The 23999-nt window shown below is 42.0% G+C and overlaps 1 protein-coding gene across 1 annotated transcript in view; it reads right to left on the bottom strand.

Moving 5' to 3' along the window:
* Positions 1–23999, bottom strand: part of LOC126252173 (methanethiol oxidase-like) — a 142769-nt gene that overhangs the window by 99546 nt on the left and 19224 nt on the right. Inside the window, exons 4-6 of the mRNA XM_049953042.1 lie at positions 19874–20017; positions 13443–13608; positions 13172–13266 (exon numbers count right to left, since the gene is read on the bottom strand). Of these exons, the coding sequence (XP_049808999.1) occupies positions 13172–13266; positions 13443–13608; positions 19874–20017 (405 nt within the window). The remainder of the gene's footprint in view (positions 1–13171; positions 13267–13442; positions 13609–19873; positions 20018–23999) is intronic.

The following is a 23999-nucleotide window of genomic DNA, read 5'->3' as shown; positions in this document are numbered from 1 at the left end:
TAAGCACATGATGTCTTCCTCATATCATGACCAACAAATACTTCATAACTGTTAAGACAGTCGATCTAAGTACGTTCTGCACAGGATAATATATATATGCCCTATTCCTCAGCTATACCTTTTATTTCACTTTACTAGTAAAGTCAAGGTCAGGAGTTAGGTTTGCGTCTTGTCCCAACAAGTAACTATCACACAGCTTATGCACAGGCGCAAGGTATTGTGTCCCCCTAGGCGGGCCTCATGACTGTTGTGACTCGCCGATCATTCAAAGTGCCGCCGCGCAATTACGCGCGTCCTCTACGTGAAGCACTGTCTGCCAGCCATGCAGCAGCTTCGCCCCCTAAGCGGCCAGCCGAGCAGCGGCCGCTAGACTGGGACTCAGTGCTCATTCGAATGCTAACGTGTACACATGTCAACTTACTCTGTGAAATATATGTGTTGTGTCGTTCTGAAATATATTTGTTAAACTTGACGTTATAACAATTGGCGACGAGGTAGTGGATTTTTCCTTTTCACCGTTGACCTACAGGGTTCTATGGCTACTGTCGAGCAACTATTGCAAAATCTCCTTCAACAGCAAACGCTTCTAACAGCGGCGATTCGCGATTTCGTCGCGGCGTCAAATGCGGGGCGTTTCTCGTCGTTGGCTGTACCTCCTTTTCCTCCTTACGATGAGACGGCGGAAGACTGGTCTGATTATGAAAACCGTCTTCGACAGCACTTCTTGGCATTTCAAGTCACGGAGGAACAAACATGTAAGTCTCTGTTCCTTTCATGGATTTCACCTCAAATGTATCGGATGTTGTCGCAATTGGCTCCTTTGAAGGATCCTGCATCTTTGTCCGTTGCTGAAATGTGCTCACTTCTGTCTGTCTATTTTCAAAAGCAAACGCATGTGGTAGCCTCTTGTGTTGCCTTTTATTGTAGTCAAAAACAGCCAAATAAATCCTATCGTGCTTGGGTTGCTGAACTTCACGGCCTCGGTCGAAAGTGTCAATTTGTTACTGACGTTCACAAAGAATCCTATGCCGATTCCATGGTACGGGATGCTATTATCCGGTCGGCGCCCGACAAAGAAGTTCGGCAACGTGCCCTTCAGTTGGCGAATCCGACTCTAGATGAAGTTCTCTCCATTGCGCAGTCTTTTGAGATTTCTCGCGCCGCTGGGGCGCAAATAGAGGCGTCGGGTGATGTCGGGAAATACAACCTCTGTGCTCTGTTGACGATGCGTGCGGCGCGTCCCCGCCGGCCGACGTGGCCGCAGTGCGCTCCCACGCGCAGCCTCGGCCTAACCGTAAACAACCCGCTAAGAAACTGCAGCAAACCCCCGTCAACTTCCTTCATGTCTGCGGTGTTTTACGAAACATTCACGCGAGGATTGTCCCCAACGTTGGGCTGTGTGCCACAATTGCAAAAAGAAAGGTCATGTCTTCCGTTTGCAAATCCGACCGCATACATGATGTTCATGAACATGATGCTGATTCTGATTCTGTGTTGTCTGTCAATTGCACTTCTTCCCTTTCAGGAAAGTTACTCCTCACTGTCCAAATCCATGGTCGAGATGTTCGCATGCAAGTGGATACCGGTTCTGCTGCCACTATAATTAATTCTCAGACGTATCTTCAGTTGAGTTCTCCACTCCTATCACCTGTCACTCGGCAATTACGGACGTACGATAAACAGAAGATTTCTCTCTTGGGACAGTTTAATGCTGAGGTATCTTATAAATCTGTCGTTCGCACTGTTCCCATATTTCTGGTCGACCAGAGCAACGCAGAATATCTTTTTGGTTTCGATGCCTTTCGCGTTTTTGGGTTCTCCATAGATGACTCTGTCAATATTGTCTCTGATGCTATTCCTTATGCTCAACTGGATTCCTCGTCGACGACATTTTCGTCCCTTTTTTCTCCTGGGTTAGGCCGTGCCAACGACTTTGAAGCTCATATCACGCTCAAACCCACTGCTCGGCCTAAGTTTTTTCGGGCTCGGCCCATTCCTGTGGCCCTTCGTGATCGGGTAAAACGGGAGTTGGATCGTCTCACTACTTCAGGGGTCTTGCTTCCTGTCACTTCCAGTGAGTGGTCCTCTCCTATCGTTGTCGTTGCTAAGCCAAATGGTGATATTCGTCTCTGTGGCGATTTCAAAGCCACTGTAAATGCTCAATGCCTCATCGACACTTACCCTATGCCCCGTCCTGAAGAACTGTTCACTAAACTTGCTGGAGGCCAGTATTTTTCTAATATTGACCTGTCAGAAGCTTATCATCAACTTCCTCTCGACGCTGCTTCCCAGCAGTTTCTGGTCCTTAACACGCCTTTCGGCCTCTATCAATACCAACGCTTGCCTTTCGCGGTTGCTAGCGCCCCTGCTCTCTTTCAGCGATTCTTGGAACAATTATTGCTCCCTGTCCCTGGGTGTATCAATTACATGGACGACATTGTCACTGGCTCCACCACTGAAGAACATCTTCAAAATCTCCGCACACTTTATCATGTCTTACAGACTGCCGGTCTTAAGTGTAATCTTCAGAAATCACAATTTTTTCAGGCATCTATCACGTACTTAGGGTTTCAAGTCTCTCGGGATGATATTTGTCCACTTCAGCAAACTGTCGCTGTGATCGATGCCCTTCCTCGCCCTACATCTGTTAAGGAACTGCTGGCCTTCTTGGGGAAAATAGCATACTATCACAAGTTTTTACCGTCTGCGGCTTTGGTGGCTCAGCCGTTGCATCGCCTGTTGCATAAAAACGTGCCTTTTCACTGGTCTGCGTCATGCAATGCGGCTTTCCAGAAATTGAAGACTATGCTGAAACAGGCCCCGTGCCTGGCTACTTATCGACCTGGCCAACATCTTGTTCTTGCTACAGACGTCTCTCAATACGGGGTCGGTGCAGTCCTTGTGCACCGTTTTTCTGACGGTTCGGAACAACCTATTGCTTATGCCTCCAAAACACTCACGGATGCCCAACAAAAGTATTCTCAAATTGAAAAAGAAGCTTTGGCCATTATTTATGCTCTTCATAAGTTTGGTGTTTTTCTCTATGGCTCAAAATTTCATCTTGATACGGATCACAAACCATTTGTTTCCTTGTTTCATCCATCAACGTCGCTTCCCGACAAGGCTGCACACCGCCTCCAGCGTCGGGCTCTTTACTTGTCTCGTTTCAATTATGAGATTCTTTTCCGGCCAACGGCTCAACATGCGTATGCTGATGCTCTGTCTCGCCTTCCCATGGGTCCTGATCAGGCATTCGATAGGGATGAACGTTTGTGTTTCCACCTGGATGTTGCCGAGCAGCGGGTTGTGGACGGGTTCCCCATCACTGGGGACAGGCTGGCGGCTGCTAAGAGTTCTGACCCTACCCTCTCCCGGGATTTACGCTGTATTCAGAAGGGTTGGCCAGATCGCCCGTCCGCTAAGACTTCTGATCCGTTGCAGAACTACTACGCTTTGCACTACCGCCTCACGGCTAGGGATGGTGTTATCCTCCTCTCCACTGACAATGCTTCGCCGCGTGTCGTGGTACCTCCGTCTTTGCGTGCTTCGGTATTGCGTCTCCTTCACCAAGGGCACTGGGGTGTGTCTCGCACAAAATCTCTGGCGTGCCGTCATGTGTACTGGCCTGGAATCGACTCTGAAATAGCACACATGGTCGCTGCCTGCGGCCCTTGTGCGTCCCAGGCCGCTGCCCCGAAGTCATCTTTGTCACCGTGGCCTTTGCCTGAGAAGCCCTGGGAGCGCATTCATGCTGACTTTGCGGGACCCTTTTTAGGGACTTATTGGCTCCTCGTAATTGACGCCTACTCTAACTTTCCTTTCATTGTCCGTTGCACATCGCATACCACCGCGGCAACCACCAGTGCTCTCGCCTGCATTTTTTTCTTTGGAAAGCCTCCCCTCTACTCTTGTTACTGATAATGGTCCGCAATTTGCCTCTTCCGAATTTCCGGATTTTTGTGCTCGTCACGGCGTTAGGCATGTCACGCCCCCGCCGTTTCCATCCACAATCCAACGGTAAGGCTGAACGAATGGTCTGCACATTTAACGCTCAGACGCGGAAACTTCTGACTTCTTCTGCTGCTGATGATGCGCTTCTCCAGTTTCTGGCGTCTTACCGTTTCACCCCCATGGGTGACCACAGCCCGGCTGAAAACTCTTACATGGCCGACAGCCCCGCACGCTACTTCATCTTCTGCGGCCTCTCACCTCATGGCCGCGGGTGCCTTCCCTCGGCCGGTTCACCGCCGACGACCTCGTCTGGGTACGGGGATATGGCAGGCGGCCAAAATGTAGCCCGGGCCGCATCTTAAGACACGTGGCAGACGCCTGTATGAAATCCAGACGGACACAGGTGTTGCAGTGCGTCATTCGGACCAGCTTTGGCCTCGTGTGCCAGCAACGCCTGTTCCAAATGCCGCTACACCACTTTTGGCCCTACCTCATGCTCGGGATCTTGGCATCTCTCAATACTCACAACGCAGCCCTCTCACTGTCGTCGCAATGCCAGCACAAGAACGGGCGCCACCAGGAGACGTGCCCATGCAGGAACCGGATGACCATCCGCTGTCAGAGCAAATCTACTTGCCTCTTCCTCCAACGGACGCCGACAGATCACCCATGTCTCCTGTCATATCAACTGGACTTGCCGCAACGGGTAGATTGGTGCAGGGGGCCCCAGCAGATTCGACCCCTACGTCTCCTGTCATCTCGACCCGTTATCATCGGGGACACTTCAGTCCGTACGGGAAGCCTCCTCCTCGAGACTTTACGGCGAGTCAAACAACACCTATGGACGTTAGCTATCTCCAGGACACCTCCATCAAGACCAGTGCAACAATTTCAAAGGGGGGAAAAGTGTTGTGACTCGCTGATCTTTCAAAGTGCCGCCGCGCAATTACGCGCGTCCTCTACATGTGGCGCTGTCTGCCAGCCATGCAGCAGCTGCGCCACCTAAGCGGCCAGCCGAGCAGCGGCCGCTAGACTGGGACTCAGTGCTCATTCCAATGCTAACATGTACACATGTCTTGCTTGTCAACTTACTCTGAGACTTATATGTGTTGTGTTGTTCTGAAATATATTTGTTAAACTTGACGTTATAACAATGACACTATGGTTGGCTCAAGTACAGCACTCGTGGCTGCCGCATCGCAGTGGCAAAATTGGGCCGAGTCAGTTTCAGATAAGTTTTTACAGTCTGATGATAATTTACGGATTTATAGTTTTAGCCTGACGATGTCCACTATGGACAAATGGTAGTTACTTTTATTCTGAAGAAGGTTGGGTTATCCCAACTGAAACCTAGGTAAATTCTAGGTAAACGTTGCAACTGAGGCTGTTGGTCATTGAAATTAAATTAATATTTATACAGTTGCTGACATGGCTGCAAAATGTTGAAAATATTTAAACTCATTAATTACTTAAGTTTCTGAATTAATTTTTAGCCTCAAGTTCTTCATTTCTGTTAACTGAAGTAATTATAAACTTTTATTGCTGTCTCTTGATAGTGTGGTATCTTATGAAGTCCAGTGGCAATACTAGTGAATTTAGAGTTCAGTTCTCATTTTGGCCATGCTAAAACATAGTTACGTGGCTGAAAGCAAATCTATTATTTGCAGAGTTGTAATACATTGAAATTTCTGTATCAAGAAACCAAAGAGGTTGAATATGTAGAAGGTGACTCTTTTTAAGTTTAATAAAGTAGTTTTAAAACAGTGATTTTGCTAGTTAATAGGATCAAAAAATATTCATCTCCAGTTTAGAGCAAGAAACATTGTGAAAGTTAATTGATGTGCAGCTGCTAACCTCCAAATAGGACAATTGTACAGTCTTATGGTTCAAATGTCAGTTTAAAAATGTAACTGGAGAAGAATTAACAACCTAAATCCCCAAGCAATATTGAAAGGCAGATAAGGAATGGTAATAATTTCAAATAAAATTCCAAAGTGCTCACAGAAGCAGCAGGGAAGGACCAACACCCACATAAAATAATCAGTCACTTTCTCATTTCACAATTTAGAGCATATAGATACAGCAAATTTGTACCTCAAAAACATGCTGCTATTCAGTCTTTTAAGGGGAAATGAAAAATGTAATAATATTTAACTCTGCGAAATAGAGCAACATATTTTTGCATGTTTGTTGTTTATCACATTAAACTTGCTGACTCCTGTGATATAAGTTCGGTCCTCTACAAAACCACACTATTATACTATTAATGTTTTCTAAGAGAATGCCAATAGTCAAAGCCTAGATCTCTCTTTAAAGAAATGTAGTGTATTTCAATTTTCTTTGAGTGGAAACAACTGAAGGTGTGGGGAACTTGCTTCTACAAAGAATTATGCTTTGTTGCCACCTCCGATGGATGATCACTGGAGGTGAGACATACTACACTGACATGTAACTGTTAGAGACACAAAATTTCTTAATGCAGACAACTTATCTATTATTACTTGAAAGAAAAAATCAGTTGAAAACTAATAAATTCTGAGACAGAGTTTCTGACCACATCTTACCTTCAGGAGGCCAACAGAAATATTCCTCTCTACTCAGTGAGGGAGAGGAGCTACTAGATCTAAAAGCGAGATAGGTATAGTGTCACTTTTACTTTAGTGCCTGTCAGCAGTACTAAGCATTTTGCCTCTTGAATTTATGTGCTGCTCAGCAAGTCAGTTTCACAATTTATTAAAACTTATCTATACTCATTTCTGCACCTGAGATATGAACAGCATAAGCAACTATTTCCCTGATTTCACACTTTCTGTCATACAAGTCGAAAAATTGGTGCATGTCTTCTTTTTATTCTTCTTCTTCATTTGAAGTGCTGAGCATGTGTTACCTGTATAACTATACTGACTTTTTCTTGACCTCCTTTCTTCAGGTTCATACATCAATATTTTGAAACATGATTGTTATAACGTCAAGTTGAACACATATATTTCAAATGACACAGCACATGTAAGTCACAGAGCAAGTAAACAAAATAAGACATGTGTACACGGTAACATTCAAATTGGCACTGAGTCCAAGTCTAGCGGCTGCTGGCTGGCTGGCTGCTTAGGTGGCGTGGCTGCTGTATGGCTGGCAGACAGTGAAGCAAGTAGCGGACGTGCGTAACTGCGCGGCAGCACTTTGACAGATCGGCGAGTCACAACACTTTTCCCTCCTTTGAATTTTTTACACTGGTCTTGATAGAGGTGGCCTGTAGATTGCTAACGTCCATATGTGTTGTTTGACTGGCCGTAAAGTCTCGAGGAGGAGGCTTCCTGTACAGACGGAAGTGTCCCTGATGATAACTGGGCGAGATGACAGGAGACGTCGGGGTCGAATCTGCTGGGGCCCATGCACCAATCTGCCCGTTGCGGCAAGTCCGGTTGTTATAACAGGAGATATGGGTGATGTGTCAGCGTCCGTAGGAGGAGGAGGTGAGTAGAGTTGCTCCGACAGATGATGGTCATCCGGTTCCTGCATGGACACGTCTATTGGTGGCGTCCGTTCTTGTGTTGGCACCGAGATGATGGTGAGAGGGCTGCGTTGTGAGTAATGATAGATGCCAAGGTCCCGAGCGTCAGGTAGAGCCGAAGATGGTGTAGCGGCATTCGGAATAGGCATTGCCAGCACACGAGGCCGAAGCTGGCCAAATGATGCACTGCAACACTCTTGTCCATCTGGATTTCATACAGGCGTTGGCCAAGGTGACGTAAGATGCAGCCAGGACTCCATTTTGGCCGCCTGCCATATCCACGTACCCATACAAGGTTGCCGGCGGTGAACTGGCCAAGCGAAGGCACCCGCGGCCATGAGGTGGAAGGCCACAGAAGATGAAGTAGCGTGCGGGGCTGTCGGCCATGTAAAATCTCAACCAGGCTGTGGTCGCCCACGGGGGTGAAAAGGTAAGAAGTCAGAAATTGGAGAAGCGCATCATCAGCAGCAGAAGAAGTCAGGAGTTTCCTCATCTGAGCCTTAAAGGTGTGGACCAGTCGTTCAGCCTCACCGTTTGACTGTGGATGGAACGGAGGGGCCGTGACATGCATGACGCCATGACGGGCACAAAAATCTGCAAATTTGGAAGAGGCAAATTGCGGACCATTATCAGTAACAAGAGTAGAGGGAAGGCCTTCCAAAGAGAAAATGCGAGCTAGAGCATTTGTGGTTGCTGCAGTGGTAGGCGAAGTGCAACGGACAATGAAAGGAAAGTTAGAGTAGGCATCAATGATGAGTAGCCAATAAGTACCTAAAATAGGTCCTGTGAAGTCAGCATGAATATGCTCCCAGGGCGGCTTCTCAGGCGAAGGCCATGGTGACAAAGATGACTTCGGGGCAGCGGCCTGTGACGCACAAGGGCAGCGACCATGTGTGCGATTTCAGAGTCGATGCCGGGCCAGTACACATGACAGCGCACCAGAGATTTAGTGCAAGAGACACCCCAGTGCCCTTGGTGAAGGAGGCACAAGACCAATGCACGCAAAGACGCAGGTACCACACCATGCGGTGAAGCATTGTCGGTGGAAAGGAGGATAACACCATCCCTAGCCGTGAGGCGGTAGCGCAAAGCGTAGTAGTTACACAATGGATCAGAAGTCTTAGTGGACGGACGATCTGGCAAACCCTTCTGAATACAGCGTAAAACCCGGGAGAGGGTAGGATAAGAACCTGTAGCAGCCAACAGCCGGTCCCCAGTGATGGGGAACCCGTCCACAACCCGCTGCTCGGCAACATCCAGGTGGAAACACAAAAGTTCGTCCCTATCGAATGCCAGATCAGGACCCATGGGAAGGCGAGACAGTACATCAGCATGCGCATGTTGAACCCTCGGCCGGAAGTGAATCTCATAATTGAAATGAGACAAGTAAAGAGCCCAACACTGGAGGCGGTGTGCAGCCTTGTCGGGAAACAAGGAAATAAGTGGTTTGTGGTCTGTAACAAGATGAAATTTGGATCCATAAAGAAAAACACCAAACTTATGAAGATCATAAATAATGGCCAAAGCTTCTTTTTCAATTTGAGAATATTTTCGTTGGGCATCCCTGAGTGTTTTGGAGACATATAACCAGTGGGTTGTTCAGAACCGTCAGAAAAACGGTGCGCAAGGACTGCACCAACCCTGTATTGAGAGGCGTCCATGGCAAGAACAAGATGTTGGCCAGGTCGATAAGTAGCCAGGCATGGGGCCTCTTTCAGCATAGTCTTCAATTTCTAGAAAGCCGCATTGCATGACGCGGACCAGTGAAAAGGCACGTTTTTATGCAACAGGCGATGCATTGGCTGAGCCATCGAAGCAGCAGATGGTAAAACCTGTGATAGTATGCTATTTTACGCAAGAAGGTCTGCAGGTCCTTAAGAGATGTAGGGCGAGGAAGGGCATTGATCGCAACGAGTTTGCTGAAATGGATGAATACCATCCCGAGAGAGTTGGAACCCCAAGTACGTGATAGATGCCTGAAAAAATTGTGATTTCTGAAGGTTACACTTAAGACCGGCAGTCTGTAAGACATGAAAAAGTGTGTGGAGATTCTGAAGATGTTCTTCAGTGGTGGAGCCAGTGACAACAATGTCATCCACATAATTGATACACCCAGGGACAGGGAGCAATAATTGTTCCAAGAATCGCTGAAAGAGAGCAGGGGCACCGGCAACCCCAAATGGCAATCGTTGGTATTGATAGAGGCCGAAAGGCGTGTTAAGGACCAGAAACTGCTGGGTAGCAGCGGTGAGAGGAAGTTGATGATAAGCTTCTGACAGGTCAGTTTTAGAAAAATACTGGCCTCCACCAAGTTTAGTGAACAATTCTTCAGGTCGGGGCATAGGGTTAGTGTCGATGAGGCATTTGAGCATTTACAGTGGCTTTGAAATCACCACAGAGACGAATATCACCATTGGGCTTAGCAATGACGACAGGAGAGGATCACTCATTTAAAAGTGACAGGAAGCAAGACCCCTGTAGCAGTGACACAATCCAGCTCCCATTTGACCCGATCACAAAGGGCCACAGGAATGGGCCGAGCCAGAAAAAACTTAGGCCGAGCAGTGGGTTTGAGCATGATATGAGCTTCAAAGTCATTTGCACGGCCTAACCCAGGAGAAAAAAGGGATGAAAATGTCATCGACAAGGAATCCAATTGAGCATAAGGAATGGCATCAGAGACGATGTTGACAGTCATCTATGGAGAACCCAAAAACGTGAAAGGCATCGAAACCAAAAAGATTTTCCATGTTACTATGGTCGACCACTAATATGGTAACAGTGCGAATGACAGATTTATAAAATACCTCAGCATTAAATTGTCCCAAGAGAGAAATCTTCTGTTTATTGTACGTCCGTAATTGCCGAGTGACAGGTGATAGAATTGGAGAACTCAACTGAAGATACGTCTGAGAATTGATGATAGTGGCAGCAGACCACTATCCACCTGCATGTGAACATCCTGACCAAGGATTTGGACAGTGAGGAATAACTTCCCTGAAAGGGAAGAAGTACCATTGACAGACAACACAGAAGCAGAATCAGCGTCACGGTCATGAACATCAGATATGTGGTCAGATTTGCAAACGGATGACACATGACCCGTCTTTTTGCAATTGTGACACACGGCCCAATGTTGGGGACAATCCTCCCGTGAATGTTTCGTAAAACACCGCGGACATGAAGGAAGTTGCCAGGGGTTTTGCTGCAGTTTCTGAGAGGTTTGTTTACGGTTAGGCTGAGGTTGCGCTTGGGTGCGTACTGTGGCCACATTGGCCGGCGGGGACACGACACACGCATCGTCAACAGCACACAGAGGCTGTATTTCCCCACCGTCACCCCACGCCTCTATTTGCGCTCCAGCGGCGCGAGAAATTTCAAGCAACTGCGAGATGGATAGGACTTCATCTAGAGTCGGATTTGCCAACTGAAGGGCACATTGCCTAACTTCTTTGTCGGGCGCTGACAGGATAATACCATCCTGTACCATGGAATCGGTAGGATTCTTTGTGAACTTCAGTAAAAAATTGACACTTTCTACTGAGGCCGTGAAGTTCAGCAGCCCAAGCGCGATATGATTGATTCGGTTGTTTTTGACAGGAAAGGAAACAAGAGAAGCTACCACATGCGTATGCTTTTGAAAATATATGGTCAGAAGTGAGCACATGTCAGCAAAGGACAAAGACGCAGGATCTTTCAAAGGAACCAATTGCGACAACAACTGATGCATTTGAGGTGAAATCCATGAAAGGAACAGAGACTTACATGTTTGTTCCTCCGTGACTTGAAATGCCAAGAAGTGCTGTCAAAGACATTTTTCGTAATCAGACCAGTCTTCCGCCGTCTCGTCGTAAGGAGGAAAAGGAGGTATAGACGACGACGAGAAACGCCCCGCATTGGACACCGCGACAAAATCCTGAATCGCCAATGTGAGAAGCATTTACTGTTCAACGAGACCTTGCAATAGTTGCTCTAAAGTAGCCATGGAAACCTGTGGGTCAACGATGAAAAGGAAAAATCCCATCCTCTTCGCCAATTGTTATAACATCATATTGAACACATATATTTCAAACGACACAGCACATGTAAGTCACAGAGCAAGTAAACAAAGTAAGACATGTGTACATGGTAACATTCAAATCAGCACTGAGTCCAAGTCTAGCAGTCGCTGGCTGGCTGGCCGCTTAGGGGGCGCGGCTGCTGCATGGCTGGCAGACAGCGCCACACGTAGCAGCAGCACTTTGAAAGATCAGCGAGTCACAACAATGATCTTTTACATACCAGGCTGAAATGAAGCTCCTTCCAGTACTTATCTACCAATGTGATACAGTTCAGTACCATGCAAGAAGTAAAAACTCCAGAAAACATGAAGTTGTGAAAATTTTGTTTCTAGAGGTTAGTATGAGTTCTCACATAAATTCCATCAGTCCATTTGATGATTATGCACAGTCTATAAATTTGTAGTGCTGAGTTGTTACAGGCTGACAGAGCTACCTAATAACATAGGCAAACATAAAATTCACAAATTAAAACAGTTTGTTTAGTACTGCACAGCAGTTCCCAACTATTGGCAACTGGAACGTAGGAATAGGTACTCCAACCTAGTGCAACTGTTGTACAATAATAAGCATTTAAGTCCATGTATACCAGTTAAATTAACACCTTTCTCTGAATAAAGTTAAAAGTTTCTCAAAGATAAATGGCAATTCGCCACTGCTCCAGCAAATGCCCCTCTGTCACCTACTCCCAGATACACAGTGCCACGCATTCTGTGCACCGATACCTGAGTACCCTGCTTCTCTCCCTCTCCAGAAGTACTCCCATTACAATTGCCAACCACATTCCAAGCATTCACCTAAGGTAAGGCTTAGAACTGACAATGTCCTTTCCAAAGAAGACATTCTGGCATTCACCTTCAGTTGTTTATTGAAAATATACTCCCACATGATTGTATGAGAATTGAAACATTGCTCCTATTCAGAATTACTGAAGCATTTTCCGCCACTAATTGCACAGAATCTCTGTCCAAACCACTTCTCTTTTTTCCCCTAAAGGGCAGTGAAAAGGAAAGAATCATCCTTGCCTGTTCTCCTCTTATTTCCTTCAATATTTTTGTTACTGAAACTCTTCCCTTCCATCTAAATCCCTGTTTATTTTCTCTTATTTATTTCTTTTCCCATAAGAACATCTTTACCTATGTATATTAAACTATTTTTTTGTCACTGTCATAGCTTAAAGTATTTTGTACTCCCTCCCTTTTGCAGGAACCTTACAACTGCAGTTAGTTGTTGCTGAAGTTACCATAACTGCAAATGTAGTGCCATTTATAAATATAATTTAATGTAGCACAACCAGATGGAAGAGGCATGATGGTTTTCCATATACAATAACTAACAGTAACACGTGAGCATAATACAGTTACTTATTGACACAGATAAGTGGTTCAATCTGCAATTATCTTCAATGCATCTGAGCCAAATATATGCCTTTGGTAATTAAGTTTGGAATTATTGAGAAGTACTTGGTATTAATTGCAACAGCTGATAAATTAGGTACCCAGAAGACACATGTTACATCTCATCACACCACTAAATACAAAAATCAGATACAAAGCCACAATAATGATTTTCTAATACTGTAAATATGGAAGCAATACCTGAAATCTTGCATTTATTATATTCCAACATCAATCAAAATGGAGGTACTCACCTGGCATTACTGGCAATAGCCACCCTTCAACTTTCTTGCAGGGTACACTGATAACCTTTTCAGCTGTCCAAGTACCATCAACCTTTTTGTTAAATCTGGAAAAAAATTGTCTATATGTAGCCTTCTTCCTCTGACACCATTAGAAACTTACCACCAAATAAAATGAATTGAAAAAGAAGTGGCCACTTTGGTTTCATGGAAGATATCAAAGTAATGTAAACAAGAAAGAACACTGAGATCAAAACAAGTATGTAAATAAGAAAATGCATACCGGAAAACTGTTGAGCCAAGAGCACAGCCAACATATCCAGTATCGCTACGTGGGTTATGCAAGAAACGCACTTCTAGTGGAGCAATTCCTTCCTCTCCAAGATCAATACTCTGGATTTTCTTGTGTGTGCTCCATGAGAAGAAGTTTAAGTGACTTCCATAAATAGCTAAGAACAACAGAGAAATGCTAAGTTTGTTTTTACATAACGGCATATACATGTACCTTCCTACAAGAATGAAATTATCACATATTGAATAATTCAGTGACACAAAAATATGCTGCTTATCTTTGGTGAACTGAAAATAATCTTAGTAATGCCATTTTTAAATATGTAACAAGCCAAGACACATTTATTTTCACGCTGTTGATCATCCTAATCACCAAGGGCATGCCAAGTGAGGGACAGGGAGTAAATGGATTTTTGATTAAGGTGTATCCACAAACCATTAGCACTGACACTAAACATTTGATGTGTATAAATTCACTTTTGCTGTACAGTACGAGTATCCATTTAAAAAAAAAAAAAAAAAAAAAAAGACATTGATATGTTTTCATAAAATATCATCTTTACATAAAAAATTCAACACATTTAACACATCATTATGATTTATCAGCATTTTGAATGAATTCACAATAAAGGTTCCTTAAAGACATTTCTGTCCACTGATAACTGCATATGATAACCACAAACAAATCTTGTACATTCATCCAGAATAACTGAACATTTGTCTTCATTTAAACAGAATATACAGTGTGTAACTAAATAGATGTTGAGGAGTTGTAGTGGAGAACAAGAAGGTTAAGTTTAACATGGGAACTCATGTCCAAAAATGAAACATTTGCCCACTACAGCAAAAATATCACACCACACATTCAAATCTCTTGTATTTTCAGTGCCAATGACTAGGACACTATGTATGTCACTCAACAATCGCCTGATGTCCCTTGCCCACTACAGGTTCATTTACAAGACAGTTCAGATGACTTTGTCATCTGTCCAGAGAGGTTTGTAGCTTCTTTTGTGGTCTTTGTTCGTATTGTACTACGGCACCTGCACACAGATGTTTCTACATGCTGTAGTGCTTGTGGTCTTTGTTAATACTGTACTACTCTCCAGCACAGAATGCAAGCTATATATGTATTTCTTTTTAGCATGTTGCTGTTGAATGTGGTGACTTTCACATTTAGGGAATACACATGCAGGATGTTTCTGTATGGCAAAGCTCAGTCCAATGGGAGGGCTGCTCACCAGTTGTATGCAGAGCATTTTCCACATCACCAGAAACCTTCACACTCTCTCTTTGCTACTGTGTACCAGCAGAGATGAGTACATTCACGACCAGCGAGGCCAGTTGTGATGCTCCACAACAGTGGTGTACGTCCAAGTTTCAAGCCTATATTCTATGCAGTGGAAGAAGGAGCAGTGACGAGTACCAGAAACATAGCAAGTAGACTGAATGTGCATCATCAAACTGCCTGATACGTTCTGCATGAGCAGCAGTTACACCTTTGCCTTCCCCAGAAGTACAGGTAATGAGCCACAGGATTTTGCATCATGAACACACTTCCTTTGTGTGGATGTTCACCAGGGAAGGTGTTCTCAATTCTCACAACAGTCACGTATGGGATGATGAAAATCTGCATGCTGCGCACCCCCATAGGTTTTAGGAATGATGCAGTCTGAACATTTGGGCAGGGTTCTTGGATGAACACATCATCGGGCCATGTCTTCTTCCACCATATATCTTGTGTGCCACTTACTTGCCTTTCCTTGATGGCCTACTGCATGGGCTCTTGGAAGATGTGCCACTGCCTGTGCATCAAAATGTGGTTCCACCACAATGGTGCACCACCTAATTTTTCACATGTAGTCTGATACCATCTGGACCAATGATTTGAGCAACAGTGGACATGTTGTAATGGCCTAATTGCTTGGCCTGTGTGTTCTCCTGACATGAAGACTCTAGATTACTACCTGAAGGATCACATTAAATCCTTTATTTACGAGATCCCTGTGGCATCCACCTACTAGCAGATGCTGGAGGACCAGAGATTGGTTATTGTGTACACCAGAATGTGGTACAGAGGTACCATATCTGTGTTGGAATTGATGGTTGTCACATTGGTCCCTCCTTGTAAGTGGACCCAGATGATAAGCAGCAGGAATCAGGGAGCAACATGTGTAGTGGTATTCTACATGTAGCACAAAAATGGTGTATTTCCAGAAATGAGTTTCTTTGCTGAACTTAGCCATTTTCCATTTTGGCCCCCAAGTACAGGTCCTCAAAGTCTGTACAACAAATTTAGCCACACCCTGCATGGTAATAAGGCAAGGAGTACCAATCAAAGCAGACTCCACAGAATCCTCCTCTCAGCTATTACTAGGGATGGGTTAGTGGCTGGCTCCTGGAAAATTATCCCTCAACTTGAGAGTGCTTAAAAACCTGAAAAAAATACCATCAATTAATCTGGCCCTCTTTCCCAAACCTATCCCTATTTACTTCCTGAGGACAGAATTAACAGTTTTGATTGTGTGTACCAGCAGTACTGAAATGTCACCCCATAAAGCTAAGTACCGAGCAGCCTTTTTGCCTCCTTATAATATACTGGGTGTTCCAGGAGGAACAGTCAATACTCAGTGATATGACATGGGCTCTAAAATACATGCCTTATGAGCTACTTCATCTTCAATGCTATGAAGCAAATCTCTTCTACTGCAATTTCTTTGTTTTCCATAGTTTCGTAGGAGGTAGTATGGACCAAAACAAGGAAAAATTATCTAGTAAACAGTGCTCAGAAACGTACACCTTAAGAGCTACAAGCACTAGTTCAGTAGAAGAGATGTGTTCCATAGTAGCAAACATGAACAAGTGCTCATAGGTCTTAAGGTGTCCATTTTAGAGCCCGTTTTACTAGATTTTTTTGTTTTGAATTATAATTCCTGTCATATCCCTCAATACTGACCATTCCTCCTAGGAGTACACCCTGCATACGTTTTGTTTTATATTGCATACTCTCATACTGAAACTGATGCAATCAGTATCAGACAACTACCTGCTCATTTATTTATTTATTTTTCCAGAAAGAACTCACCTGTCATGGAACTATGGTGTTGAACAGAAGAGACATGAAAAAGCACATATTTACACTTATGCAAGAGTGGCAATGCTTCAAGTTCCTAATGTCCAGGAAGCTCAGAAGTTTATGTCATTCACTGAGTAATAAGAGAACACCTATAAGATAAATATTTTAATGTTATATCATAAGTATTCTGTGCTCTTACCACTTGTATCTGTCTTCCTTCTTTTTGTGTTAGTTCCTGGGATGCATGTATTGTGTTTCAGCATCAAATATCCTCAAAAGTTTCTTTGCACATGCCATTTAACAAAAACAGCAGTTGTGACATGTCATTCACTTCCAGAAGTGTCAGGATGCTCATTTTTGAGTAATCTTATATTTTATCTGTTAGATACTGTTATGTCTGTGGATACAAAATAGGTATATGCTGCCCCTTTCCCAACACTTATGCAAGTGCAGATATTCCTTATTCTTTATAAGATGTTCTTCCACCGCAGGAGGATGTGACAGTAGCTTCAGCAACATGTGTGTCTGGTGATAGGTAAAGTGCAGCTACTAATCACTCATCAACAGTTGCTCTTCCAACCCATGAAGATATGGAAGATCTAGTGTCAGGGGCAGATGTGTCAGATGATAATGCAAGTGTTGATGCCAGTCACTCATCTCCAGTTGGCCTCCTAGCACAAGAAGTTATAGTCGTTCTTGCTTCAGCATCAGGTGTTTGTGCAGGTGCTCATCATCAGATATTTCTGATGCAGCAGCTCCACCTCAAATTTCAGAAAACCAAAAAAATGCCTCTAAGACTGAGATGACCTAATGTCAAAAGGGAGGATTTTTACTACCCCCTCAAGAAGAAGGACATAGCTAATCTTTTTTGCAATAGTCCTGTAGATGATAAATCCACCCATTTAAATGCAACTGCCAAAGTAGCCCCATTTGTTGATAAAAAAGTAATCACCTAGATGTAATTAATGAGAACATAATTGTAAAGACATTCAAAAATTTTACTTTCATAATGTACAATGTCTTAGACATGAAATATGTGACCTAGAAGTGTTAACAAACTCTGTAAGTGAAATTTCAGATGCAAATATTCCATATATAACCGAGGGCTTAATGGAATCACAAGAAATCAAAAGTATAGTCCTCCTATAATTCACACTAATAGACAATTTTTCAAGAAAAATGTACAAAGGTGAAGGGAGTTGCATATTTGCAAGGGAATGCATTGCAGCCCGTTCACCCCAAATATGCTGTTCTTACAGTGTTGAAATGGATATAGAATCATCTGGGATTCAACTTACTGACATCAATTTGCTCTTAATAACTGTTTGCAGATCACCCTCTGGTAAGATAGGCTCATACTTTAAAAACTTTACATCCCTTCTTGAAACTCTAACAAAGAGAAACATTCCAAATATCTTAATCTGTGGCAATTTTAATATTGACTTCTTGAATTATGGCAGCACCCAGACAAGCTTCATAAATCAATGAATTCTTTCAACTTTCATTTGAAAGTAAAATCTGCAACTAGAATCACATCCCATAGTAGTAGTTGTATTGACAAAGTAGCCACTAATGTATAATGTGTTCCTAACTCTGTACACATAAGGTTCTAAGACCACAATGCTATAATTATAAATGCAAAGTTACCACATAGGCAAGCCTTAGTCAAAAAAGCAGTAAGAAACTTTTCAGAAAACAATATTTTAAATTTTCTATCCAACATGAATAAAGAAAACTGGATGAAAGACTTCCGATCACAAACAGTAGATGATAAGTACAAATCCTTTCTAAAAAATTTCTCCTGTTACTTCAATTACCATTTTCCATTAAAATTAAAAAAAGTTGTTCCTGGTTGTTTCATAAAGTGGATCACTTCAGACATTATAACTTCCTCCAAAAGAAAGAGGGAGCTTTTCTCCCTGAGCAAAACAAACTTTGGCAGGAGTGTTCAGTTTAAGAAATACTTCACTGCTAATAAAAAGATATTCAGAAATTTCAAGGCAGCCAAAAAACTTCATTATGGCATACATCTCAAAAACTCAAGTAACAAAAGTAAATGTATGTGGCAGATATTTAACACTAATACAGGTAGGACTAAAAATGTTACAAATAGCAGTAACCTAGAAATAGATAGAAGACTGATTACTGACAAAAAAGAAATGGTTCATGAATTTAACTCCTTCTTCACGAATTCTGTCGAAAACCTTACAAGTCGCTTAAACAATAACCTATACCAGCCCCTCTTTCAGGTAACCCTACTGCCTCAATACTCTTATCACCAACCTCAGAAGGAGAAACTGAAAATACAATTGGCCAAAAAATAAAAAATAAATATTCCTTGTGCTGGACAATCTGAAATCCCTTGTTTCCTTGTTCACAGATGTTCAAATATAATAAGTAAGCCTCTATCACATGTCATTAACTCTTCATTTTTGGAAGGCATATTCCCTAAATTACTTACCATAGCAAAAATTATACCAATACACAAAAAAGACTCTAAACAAGATCCCAATAATTATTGGCCTATAGCAGTCCTCTGTGTTTAGTAAAATATTTGAGTATGTAGTGGCTGACAGACTAAAATCATTTCTGAATAAGTATAGTATCTTTCTCCAGCTTAATATGGATTCCAGGAGGGAAAAACAACAGTAGATGCTGTTAATAAATTTCTAGATACAACTCTCACTCTCATAGATAAGGAACAGCCAGCTGTGGGGTTGTTCCTTGATCCACAGAATACTATTAAAAAACTATACAACTATGGTATATGGGGCACTGCCTATGATTGGTTGTTGTACCACAGGTTTCTTATTTCTGTTGCTTTTCCTACTTGAAATGGATGATGTTGATTGGTTGCTTATAATAGCTGTGGCAGCCCAAATTAACAGTGTTAAACGAAAGGAGAAATAACATTGGTGCTCACTCCCCTGTTCTAAAGATCATGACTCTAAATGTGCAGTACCTCAAGAACAAATATTGTGAACTCAAAATAACAGTAAGTAACACCCAACCTGATGTCTTGTGTATTACTGAACAACTTAAGAGTATACTAATACTATATCCTGTAATCTATAACTATCACACAATTGCTTAAGTCTAGGTGTATTTAATTATGTGTTATGTATTTTTTAAATGTTTAACTACTACAATGACTTGTCCCATATCATGTACTACTCTCTGTACCCAAAATGGTTCAGTGGATCAATAAAGAATGAATGAATGAAGGTATGTCAATAATATGGCCATGACAGATATTACTCATTTTTGAAATAGATAATATTTAACAACATATCAACAACATTAGTTATGAAATGACATATGAAGGCTAGTTTTCTTGATCAGCTTACCTGGATTCATTCCATCTTCAGGTTTAAATCCATACTTGAATGCTTTTGGTGCTGCCCATTCTGATGAAACCATTATATCATGGAATGGCTGATACCAGAAATCATAACCAAATGGTGTTTCATCCTCTTTACTAGCCCACAGTTCTGAAAACCATGTAAACTTAGTTAAATTTACAGTCTGGTCTTATTGATCATAGTAAAAGAAATCAGAGAGATTTATACATAAAATGGTACTTACTGTGCAATCAAAATAGCTGTTGGTTTAACAGAAATGAACTATTTACTCATACAGCTATTCATCTCATTACATTTCATGAGTAGATTGCTCAGAAGGATGAACTATATGAACTACTTAAGTGGACATGTAGACAATTAGAAAGAATTAAGAGATGGATTTCTTAAAGTTGCTTTTCAGCTCTGTCTGCCATGCTGCTGAAACTTTTTAGAAATATTTTGTGTACTAGAGGTTCTTTTAAAAAAGAATACCAATCAAAGTTTACTGGTAAAAAAAAAAAAAATTTTAAAAGTGTCATTACCATGTTGTACATAAAGTCACTACCAGCCATAATCATATCAGATTAACTCTTGGATCATCAATTTTCTTCCAGATCATTTCAATAAAAATAACATACAACAATTTTAGAGTCTTAATACAACTCTACAGGGCCTGGATAGTAAAGTGTAATACAAATTGGCCATCTTGTTCAGAACTATGACAATTTAAAGTGTCAAACAGAAACCTATTTGAAAGGGTAACAAGAATGGAAATGCTACAGGATGGCAGCAGAGGCTGCAGAAAGTATGCATGTGTCAATTGAGTTGGAGTTTTGGGTGACTATCACTGTCATCATGAAACATCAGCAACTTTATTTTCATCTCTTCCACTCACCTTCAAGCTGTAGGGGTGGAGTGGAGGCACAGAGGAAGATATATATTGTATGCCCACTAAGGCGGTCAGTTCATCAGCAGACCTGATAATATCAGTACGACTAGTTGCTGAAATGGTGTGTCTGTTGGACTCCAAGAATCAGTCATACTCTCATGAATCATTTTGTCATCAATTATGCTGGGTGAAACTGAAGATTCATTTTAAACATTTTATTTACTCACCTTGAATTTTAATTCTTATACCAAGTTTCTCCTTGCTTTTATTAGCTCCCCATATCACTTACTCCATTCTCGGTTTCCACCTGCCTTAATGTCCTTTAACTCTTATAACTGCTGTTTGCATTCTGTACAAGTTGCAGATTACCTTTCACTCCCCATATTTTATAACCGATAATATCATAATTTCAAAGAGCGTATTCCAGTTAATATTGTTGAAACCTTTTTCTAAACCTACAAATGCTATAAAGATTTTGGCCACATAGCCAGGTGACATATGTATGAAGATTTATAGATGTAGTACTTACACAATGGAAACATACTAAACTCTATACATAGGAGACAACCTGCAAATTTGTGAGAATAGTTCCTTTAATCAAACCATAAATCTTAGAATTAGAACAAAAATACTGGATGATGTTGGTTTGTGGTGCTTGTCTTCTTAATTTGAATTTATTGCCAATGCACAATAATAATCAACTGACATTTAAAAGTTTTTTAAAAAAGATGTCTGTGGTGCACAACCCAAAAGTAGGCTACTGGCCTGACTGCAGGTAAGGTGCACTAGGAGAGAGATGATGATGAGCCCATTGCACCAGCCACACTTTATGCTCAGGAAACATCCCTGGTACTCAATTGATAGCAGGCTGAGTGGACCTGTGGCCATCCTGGTGGGACTGGAACAAGGAAAAAATCTCCATTCATACCTGACTTGAATCTGTCACCTCCAGGGCTAGAGTTTAGTGTCTGCCTACTAGACCATGATGGCTTCTGAAAGTCTTAAGAGCCTGAAATAAATTTTAAGTGCTTTTAGCCATTACCTCAATGAGCCTGTAGTTCTCACCTATGGTATAGGTGTAGCATCTTTGATTAGTAATCAAAGTGTCCTCAGTCCTGTGTTTCAACACTACTACCATTTAAATTTTTAATAAAAAAATCAGCAGCAGTGGCAGCCAAAGACTTCCTGCCTAAGAAGTCACCCTCATTTACCAATGGCCTTGTCAAAGATGGCGAAGGAGTGGACAGAGGTTCAGTGCACTCCTTGCCCTAAAATGTGGAAGTGACACATCAGCAATGATCAGTGGCAAGGGGATGAAGAAGGCAATGGAAGCTACTGCTGTACAGACACGTAACATGTATCCACAGGACATATTGCCTGTAATTGAAAAAGTGTCATGATGATCTCTCCACTCGCAGAAGATTCCAGATTAATCCCCCATTCAAATTTCTATGAGAGGACTGCCAAGGGGGAAGTGACCATGAGAAAAGGATTGAATGACCAAGAAAGGATAATGTTCTATGGGTCAGGGCATTGTATTCAGAAGGTTGAACATGGTAGAGAAGCTAGAAAATATGAAAAGGGAAATGCCAAGGCTCAGCCTAAATACAGTGGGCATTAGTGAAGTGACTGAAAAGAAACCAAGGATTTCTGATCAGATGAGTATAGGGTAATATCAACTGCAGCAGAAAATGGTATAACAGGAGAAGGATTTGTTGAGGAGGCTATGACAAAGAACAACTTACTGTGAACAGTTCAGTGATAGAGCTGTTCTCATCAGAATTGCACCAAATCGACACTGACAACAATAGTTCAGATATACACACTGACATCACAAGCATAAGATGAAGAGGTACAGAAAGTATATGAGGATATTGAATTGGTAACTCATTACATAAGTGTAGACGAAAATCTAAGAGCCATGGGAGTTGGAATGACATTGTAGGGGAAGGGGTAGAAGAAAGGGTTATGGAAGAATATGGGCTTGGTACTAGGAATCATAAAATGGAAAGACTAATTGAGTTCTGCAATAAGTTTTAGTTAATAATAGCAAATACTCTGTTCAAGAATCACAAGGAGAAAGTATACTTAGGAGCTAGATTACATCACAGTCAGGCAGAGAGTTTAAAATCAAATATTGGACCTTAAGTCATGCCAGTGGCAGATATGGACTCAGATCACAATCTGGTAATGATGAAGAGTAGGCTGAAGTTTAAGAGACTAGACAGGAAGAATCAATGTGTAAAGAAATGGGATGCAGAGGTACTACGGAATGAAGAGGTACACTTGAAGTTATCTGATGTTATAGACACTATAACATTACAAAGAATACTGCAAAATACTAAAGCAAGTAACTCAGAAATCTAAGCAGCTTTTTAATGAGAGAAAGATAATTACATCAGGCAATAAAATACAAAAACCATATGAGATATAGTGAAGACAGAGACAGGTGGGACCAAAAAGGAACAGCCCACTCTAAAAATAAATGAGATATTGGTAACAAGTGCATGAAGTGTTGCAAACCTCTTAAACAAGTACTTTGTTTCTCTTACTGACAGCTTAGGGTTTTCAGTTTTAGTAAACAGTGCAACACAGTAGCTGAGACTGGTCTTTGCAAATAACTTTAATAAAATGAAATTGACACTCACATCTCCCAAAGAAGTAGTGTCCATCATAAAAACCCTAAAATCAAAGTATTCTAGTAGGTTATGATAACAGGTCAATGAAGTTAATCAAAGAGTGCTCATGCAAGTTGTTCTATCTTGTTATTTGTATAATCAGTCTCTTATCAGTGGAATGTTTCCAGACTACCTAAAATATGCTGAAGTTAAGCTTCTTTACAAGAAAGGGGATAAAGAGGTACCATCAAACTATTGACCAATTTCACTTTTGTTGGTTTTTTCAAAAATATTTGATAAGATGTGTTCAAGCATCTCCTTAAGCATCTTACCACAAATGATATATTGTCCAAGTTACAGTTTGGGTTCCTTAAGGGTTTTGATATAGAGAAAGCTATTTACATGTATGGTGAGAGTGTATTTAATTCATTAGATAACAAATTAACATTTTCTGCGACCTGTCAAAAGCCTTTGACTGTGCGAATCACAGCATTCCCTTAAGTAAATTAGAATAGTATGAAGTCACTGGCAGTGCTGCGAAATGGTTTGAATCTTAACTATTAGGAAACAAAGGTTATTGTTGCAAAATACCTGTGGAACAAGCAGTCAGCCTTCATCTCATTGG

The sequence above is a fragment of the Schistocerca nitens genome, chromosome 4 (genome assembly GCF_023898315.1).
Source record: "Schistocerca nitens isolate TAMUIC-IGC-003100 chromosome 4, iqSchNite1.1, whole genome shotgun sequence".
Taxonomy (NCBI): Eukaryota; Metazoa; Arthropoda; class Insecta; order Orthoptera; family Acrididae; genus Schistocerca; species Schistocerca nitens.
This window is presented reverse-complemented; position numbering and strand designations above follow the sequence as displayed.